The following is an 8,218-nucleotide window of genomic DNA, read 5'->3' as shown; positions in this document are numbered from 1 at the left end:
CACCTTATACAGTGAGGCAGAGTTTCTCCCTGAACTCACTACTCACCGATCCAGACAGTCTAGCTAGCTTGCCCCAGGGACCTTGGCTTCACTTCCCTCACACTGGGCTTGTAGGCCACCCTGCCCACCTGGCATGTCTGTGGGTGCTGTGGATCTGACCTTCTGTCCTCATGCCTGGGCCTTAGATGCCTTATCTACTGAACCATCCTGTCAGCATCTCCCCTGCCCTCGCTCCTTTTAAAGACAAAGTCTACATAGACCAGGCTAACCTCCAACCTGTTATGTAGCAAAGGCTGGCTTGAAACTCCTTATCTTCATGTCTCTACCTGCTCAGGAGGGCTGGGGTTAGAGTTATGCATCACTGTAGAGTTCACTGGTGCAGGGGATGAAATCTGCATCCTAGGCCAGTGTTTTACCAACTAAGTCATATTCTCTAAACCCATCCCAGGCTTCTTTTACTTCTTACTTTGAGACAGGTTCTCACTAAGTTGTATAGGCTGGTTCTGTTCAGGCAGGCCTTGAACTCACAATCCTCTGTGTTCGTCTTCTGAGTAGCTGGCATGACAGACCTGTACCACCAGGCCCAGCCCACGTGTACTTTATAAAGTTTATGGCAGAACTTTATAAAAGTTCTTCTCCAGCACCTCCTAAAGCTGATTGTGTCATCTTGTAACAGGAGCGTAGAAGACATTCTGACCATGGCCTCCCCATCATGCTTCCACTCGGAGGACGAGGACTCTCTGAAAGGATGCGAGATGTACGTGCAGAAACATGGCATCCAGCAGGTGCTCAAAGAATGCATTGTGCACCTCTGTGTTGCCAAGCCGGATCGGCCACTGCGATTCCTCCGGGAGCACTTTGAGAAGTTGGAGAAGGTCAGTGCCACTAGTACCCTTTGTAGGTGGCCTGGGCAAAGCTGCTTCAAGTCCGTCCTTGGAATTCCAAGACAGTGATGTCCCTGTATCCCAGATCTGTCAGGATCATGGGAAGCAAGGCTGGGGCTGAAGATCCATGGTAGAGCCCCTGCCTAGAATCCCCCAGTGAGGGGCTGGGGGCGTGGCTCAGTGGTAGAGCACCTGCCTAGAATCCCCCAGTGAGGGGCTGGGGCGTGGCTCAGTGGTAGAGCCCCTGCCTAGAATCCCCCAGTGAGGNGTGGCTCAGTGGTAGAGCACCTGCCTAGAATCCCCCAGTGAGGGGCTGGGGCGTGGCTCAGTGGTAGAGCCCCTGCCTAGAATCCCCCAGTGAGGTACTGGGGTGTGGCTCAGTGGTAGAGCACCTGCCTAGAATCCCCCAGTGAGGGGTTGGAGTGTGGCTCAGTGGCAGAGCCCCTGCCTCGAATCCCCTAGTGCGAGAGGCTGGATCTCCCTCCCCCCCCACACCTCCCATGACTAAGGCCCTGGGCTCCATCCATGACTAAGACCCTGGGCTCCATCCCCAGTAACTCAGTTGACTTGACACTGGCTTTTCGTTGTTTGGCCTTGGATTCATCTTTGGGTCCCACATCTCGCTTTCTATTTCTTTGAGGTTTACAGTCTTCACACCTCTCACAGACTGGTTCAGGGATTATCGATCTGAACCTGGTTAGTGGCCTCAGGCCCCCTGGCAGTTTTCATATAGACCAGATGGGATGAAGTCTGGTTATGTGTATATCTTAAGAGGATCTCACATTGTAGTCCAGCTTGGTCTGATACCGGCAACTCCCCTCCTGCTTCATTTTCTCCAGTGCTGAGATCACAGGCCTGGACCACTTTGCCTGTGTCACTTAGCTGAGGTCTAGTGACAGAAGCCATCCTAAAGCCTAGTGGCCAGCTATCAGGGCCTGACTGTCAAGCCTCAGATCCCAGGGAGAGGAGTGGAGAGCTGGCTCAGCAGTTAAGAGCATGCACTGGTTGCTCTTCCACAGCACCCGGATTTGATTCCCAACACCCACCTGGTGGGTTAGAACCATATGTAACTCCATTCTCATGGGATCCGGGGCCTTCTTTTGGCTTCCACAGGCACACATATGAACACATACACATTCACACAGACACACACATTCATAAAAACAAATTAAAGGCAAGCATCTGACCATGCAAGTGATGGAGGTGTGTGTAGTCCAGGTCCATGTTGATCTGCATGCTGGACTTGCTGTGTGGATGGAGGAATTAGCCCCAGACATGTTTGATGGGAAGAAGCGCTTTTGCGCATGCTTTCTCTCTCTCTCCCACCCTCTCTTTCTTTGTGGTACTGTCATGCTACGTAACTCAGGCTCCCCTCAAACTTACAATCCTCCTGCATCAGCGTTCAGAGTGCAAGGATTATAAGCACACGCTCCCTCACTTCCCTAGTCCCACTGTTCTGAGGACACAGGCGCTCCTGACTGGCTCCTCGGGAATGACATCCCTCACAGTCCCCCAGCCCCTCTCCTGGGCTCCTCCTCTGCTTGGGATGAGTGACTAGCAGGATTCTTATCATGAGCGCATGGTTTCCTCTTAGGTACCAGCTTCATCCTTACCATAGCTCCCCGCCCAGAGTCTTGCTGAGGGTCACCTGAGGTCATTTAACTATCCCTTGTCCCAGTGTGTTGGAGACCAGATGGGAATGTGGGGAGTCGCATCAGGCTGTGACTTGCTTTGAGCATTTGTGAACCATCTGCTGCTAGACACTTTTCATGGTGGCCTCCTGTAATCATAGCTCCAACCCAAAGCAACTGCCACTACTACTACTATTCATTATTATGTTTTTAATTTTTAAGAATTATTATCCTATCTTAGGTTCATAATATATATTTATTTAACATAAATATTTTGTTAATATTTATTTATTCTACTTATGAGTATTTGCTTGCATGCATGCCTGTGTACCATGTTAGAAGACGGCATTGGATCCCCTGGATTGAACTGGACATGTGGGCAGTTGTGAGATGTGGGTGCTGGGAGTCAAACTCAGGTCCTAAGCAAGAATAAGTGCTCTCAGCTGCTGAACCATCTCTAGTCCATACTGTGAATTTTTTGGAAACAAGGTTTTGCTATGTAGCCTAGGCTGGTCTCAAGCTTATGCTCTTCCTGCCTCAGCCCTTGAGTTCTGGGAGTACAGACATCACAGCCATGCCTGACTCAAAAGACTGAACCTCATTTTTCTCTTTAAGACACTCTTTCCATCTTGAGTGGAGGGGTGGTACTCAGTGGGAGGGTCCAGGGCTTAACTGGCATACAGCTGTGAAAATCCTTGGCTTTACCCCCAACTCTGAAAAAAAAAAAACCTAGTAAATAGTACTTATCGAAATATTTTAAAGTTTATTGTTATTGCTACTGTTAACTTTGTATGTGTGTGTGCACGTGTATGCCACATAACCAAAGGTAGCTTTGGAGGCCAGAAGAGGGTGTCAAATCCCCAGGAATTGGAGTTTCAGGCATTTGTGCTAGGAACAGAGCTAGGGTCCTCTGTAAAGCAGTAAGTGCTCTTAACCACTTAGCCAACTCCCTAAAACACTCTTTAAAATCTCTATTTGTCTGTCTGCCTGCCTTCTTTCCTTCCTTCCTTCCTTCCTTCCTTCCTTCCTTCCTTCCTTCCTTCCTTCCTTCCTTCCTTCTTATCAATCTCTCCATCTATCATATCTATCCATCCATCCATCCATTTTTTTTTTTCCAGACAGGGTTTCTCTATATAGCTCTGGCTGTCCTGGAACTCACTTTGTAGACCAGGCTGGCCTCGAACTCAGAAATCTACCTGTCTCTGCCTCCTGAGTGCCTGGATTAAAGGCATGTGCCACCATGCCCGGCTCTTTTTTTTTTTTTTTTTTTTTTGGTTTTTTTTTTGGTTTTTCTTTTTTTTGAGACAGGGTTTCTCTGTGTAGCCCTGGCTGTCCTGGAACTCACTCTGTAGACCAGGCTGGCACAGAGAACCGCCTGCCTCTGCCTTCCGAGTGCTGGGATTAAAGGCGTGCACTAGCACTGCCTGGCTTAAAATATATTTTTAAATTGTCATTTAATTAATTTATATCTGTGTGAATGTATGTGTTCACATGTACCTATGCACACCTATGATGTGTGCATCTGTGTGTGGAGGTCAGGGGTCAATGTTGGGCATCTTCCTTAATCCCTTTCCACTTACTGCTTTGTGATAGGGTTTCTTGCTGAACCTGGAGCTCACCCATTCAGCTGGGCTGGCAGGCTCCTGAGTTCCAGGGAGTCGCTTGCTTCTCCTCCTTAGTGCTGGGATTGCAAATGTGCCCAAGACTTAAACTCAGGCCCTCAAGCTCCAGCCGTAAGCACCCTACTAACTGACCCAACCTCTCAGCACCCCCACAATATTTAAAACGAATTCATAAGCCTGGCTTGGTGGCACATGCCTGTCGTTCCTGCACTCCGGAGGCTGCGGAGGATCGGAATCTCGAGGTCAGCCTGGGCTATACAGGGAGACCCTGACACGAAAATAGAACTCAAAACAAAACAGAAAAACAAATAAGAGCACCTGTGACTATAAAAGAAAATCTTCTAAGTTTAGAATTAGAGAGAACGTATGAAAACTCTTTAATTAAGGCTCCTGCCTCTACCATCTGTGTTATTTATTCTTGTTGCTGTGTTTGTGTGTGTTTGTTATGGTGTCTGTGCACATGTGCTGCCCTACAGATGTAGGGGACTTCCTCCATCACTCTCACCTTAGTTCCTTGAGTCAGGGTCTTCGGTTCAGTCTGGAGCTGGCCAGCCTAGAGCTGGGTCACAAGCCGTACAGCCACACCCGGCTTGTTTGGGTTGTTGGTTTTTCCAGACAGGGTTTCTCTGTGTAGCCCTGGCTGTCCTGGAACTCACTTTGTAGACCAGGCTGGCCTCAAACTCAGGGATCTGCCTGCCTCTGCTTCCTGAGTTTGAGCTAAAGGTGTGCGCCACCATAGCCAGCAATACCCATTGCAAAGCTAACCCTCTTGCCAACTGAGCCACCCTCCCTCCACCCCCCTTCCTGCTGGGTATTCTGTTTAAACAATCTTTAGCTGGTGTGGCCATGTGACAGTGGCAGTTTTATCTTTTACGTGTTTCTCTACTTGTCATCTGTTCTGCGGGGACAATGATTGCTCAGTGTATGATGGGTCAGCATTCCGTGTGTGTGTGTGTGTGTGTGTGTGAGAGAGAGAGAGAGAGAGAGAGAGAGAGAGAGAGAGAGAGAGAGAGAGAGAGAGTATATGAATGTGTGCCTGTGCAGGAGTGGGGGGGCAGCTACATCCAGGATAGAGAGAAACGTGAACGCATGGCTTAGTGCTCAGCTTTCTCTGCTCGTTCTGTCTGGCTTTGTTTGTTTGTTTTTGGTGGGGATATAGCTCTCACTGGCCTGTATAGTTCTTATTGGATGTAGCACTGGCTGGCCTGGGACTCCACTATGTACACCAGGCGAACTTGCAGACACATTTCTCTGCTCCCTGAGTACTGGGATTAAAGGTTTATGCCACCAAGTCACCTGGCTTCTCTGTTGATCTTAACCAGTGGTTCTCAACCTGTGGGTTAAGACATCTTGGTGGGGGAGGTTGAATGAGTCTTTCACAGTGCTTACGTAAGATCATCAGAAAACACAGATATTTACAGTTATGAAGTAGCAACAAAAATAATTTTATGGTTAGGAGTCACCACATGAGGAAATATATTAAAGGGTCATGACATTAGAAAGACTGAGAACCACTGGTCTAATCCTAGACTATGGCCCCACCCACAGTGGGCGTGCCCCGTCCTCCCTGCCCATCCCCTCCACCCCACCCCTTCAGCCCAAATTAGGGAAATCAAGATAGTTCCCCACAGACACACCAACAGGTCAACCTGACCTGGGCAGTTCCTCACTGAAACTTTTGAGACTTTTTCCAGATGATTCTATGAGAAATTAAAAATTACCAGCACGCCGGGCGTGGTGGCGCACGCCTTTAATCCCAGCACTCGGAAGGCAGAGGCAGGCGGATTTCTGAGTTCCAGGACAGCCTGGTCTACAAAGTGAGTTCCAGGACAGCCAGGGCTATACAGAGAAACCCTGTCTCGAAAAAAAAAATTACCAGCACATGTAGATTACAGGGCAGTCCTGGGTTACCAGGTTTGCACACAGAGAAGGGTGTTGAATCTCCTGGAGCTGAAGTTACAGGCAGTTGTGAGCCATCTGATATGGGTGCTGGGAACTAAATTCTGGTCCTCCCAAAGAGCAGCAAGGGAGGCCATCTGAGCATCTCCCCATTCCCCCATTTCATTCTTGATACTGGCGATTAGTGCCTCTCTATTGCTAACAAGTCTGTTTAGAGGATTATCAATTCTAATGATTTTTTTTCCTTTTAAAAGTTTATTCTATGTGTTTTGCCTGCATGCATATCTGTGTGCTACATGTATGTCTGTGCGCCACACACGGCAGGTAGCCTGGGAGGCCAGAAAGGGGCGCTGGATCCTCAGGAACTGGAGTTAGATGGTTGTGAGCTGCCATGGAGGAGCTGGGAACTGAACCTGGGCCTACTGCAAGAGCCAGCATTGGCCTTACACTGAGCCGTGGCGCCAGCCCCTTGGTCTCTTCAAGGAGATAGTTTCATCCACTCTCCAGATCTTATTATTATTATTTCTTTACACTTGATGTTGAGTTTGCACTCATTTTTATGATTTCCTTCTTTGTGCTGTATTGATGGCCATATCCTTTCCAAAGCTTAAGGTGAAATGCCAAAATAGCAGTTTAATCCTTTTTGAAAGGAAACATCGGAGTGCACACGTTTCCTGTGAGCACGGTTTTGGGAACACTGACAACACTGACACAATTCTGATGCTGGAAGTTCCTTCTTCACGGTTCACTCAGCTCGGGATCTTTCCTCTCTCTGCAGAGACTCAAGCCTTGCTTCCTTCCGTAGGATTTTTCTTTGTTTAATTTTTGCACTATCTGGAGCATTTCCAGATGTCTCCGTTATTCAGGTCCAGCTTCACTGTGGCCTGAGGGCGCTGGATGACTCCAGACCTTTTCAGTTCATTAATGTGTGCTTCCTGGCAGATGACAGTGTGGCTTTGCGGTGGCTCCTCCCTGTGTACCTGAGGAGATCAGGCAAAGCAGCCTTAACTGAGAGTTCAGGGTCATGGCATTGGTGTTTTGTTTGTTTGTTTGTTAGTTTGTTTTTTAAATGAGCTTTTGAGACACGGTTTCACTATGTAGTCCCGGAACTCACTCTGTAGACCAGGGGTACCATGTATCCTCAGAGATCCACCTGCTTCTGCCTTGCTGGTGCTGGGATTAAAGGTGTGTATCCAATACCTTTAGATTTAAATTTTTTTATTTTAAAATTTATTGTGTATGTGTGTGGGCTCTGGTGCCTCGAGTGGAATATTTGTAAATGTCAATGGACAACTTGGAGGAGTTGCTCCCCCTCCCTCTTCCCCTTCCCCTCCTTTCCCTCTTCCTCCTCCTATCCTTTTCCCCCCTCTTCCTCCTTCTCTTCTTCTGCAAGTATCTTTACCAGCTGAGCCATCTCCCTAGTCACAGTCTGCATTCTTGCTAATTTTTTGATTTTTTGTCGATAACAACGACTAGTGAGACTCCGGCATCAGTTGTGTTTATCTCTTCCCCTTTCTTTAATTATGTTTATTGATTGGTTGGTTGGTTGGTTGGTTGAGACAGTATCTCTTGTAGCCATAGCTGGTCTCAAGTTTACTATGTGGCTGAGGATAGATAATCTTGATCTCTTGAGTGCAAAGATGGTGGGCCCCACCATCACCCTGTCAGGTGGTGCTGGGGATCTAACCCTAGACTCAATGTAGCTAGACCTCTACCAACTGAGTCACATCCCCGTTTCTAATGGAGCCCAGGCTGGCTTTGAACACATGATCCTTCTGCCTCAGCCTCTCATGTGATGGAATTAGAGGTGTGGACACTATTGCACCTGGCTTGGTTTTAGGTTTTTAAGTCGAATATGATAATGTCTACCGTTGGTCTGATGTGTTGATATTATTTACAATTAAAATATTAAGTCCCATTCATTCCTATAAAGGCATTAAGTGATATGCATGTAGCACCTCATTTGTAGATCATAGGCATTTGATATAATCAATATGGTTGGTTTAAGCCTCCCATTTATTTTCCTTTGTTATCTCTGGTTTTCGTGACTTTATTCTTGTCTTCTTGTCTCTTTCCATCTTTACCAAACTCAGTGACCAAACTCAGGTCCCCAGGTTTACACAATAAACACTTCCCTGGCCGAGTCTGTCCCGCGCTACCTTCTCGCCAGCAAGAAATGACG

The 8,218-nt window shown here is 47.7% G+C and overlaps 1 protein-coding gene across 4 annotated transcripts in view; it reads left to right on the top strand.

Annotated features, from left to right (window-relative positions):
* Prkar1b (protein kinase cAMP-dependent type I regulatory subunit beta) overlaps positions 1–8,218 on the top strand; it is a 140,746-nt gene that overhangs the window by 22,230 nt on the left and 110,298 nt on the right. For all 4 annotated transcript variants that reach the window (XM_021186831.1, XM_029533623.1, XM_029533621.1 and 1 more), the window contains exon 2: positions 677–875. In XM_021186831.1, coding sequence (XP_021042490.1) covers positions 699–875 — 177 coding nt within the window. In that variant the 5' untranslated portion in view covers positions 677–698. The remainder of the gene's footprint in view (positions 1–676; positions 876–8,218) is intronic.

Source organism: Mus pahari, chromosome 23, assembly GCF_900095145.1.
Source record: "Mus pahari chromosome 23, PAHARI_EIJ_v1.1, whole genome shotgun sequence".
Classification (NCBI taxonomy): domain Eukaryota; kingdom Metazoa; phylum Chordata; class Mammalia; order Rodentia; family Muridae; genus Mus; species Mus pahari.
Note: the sequence above shows the minus strand (reverse complement) of the source record. Positions and strands in the feature narration are given on the sequence as shown.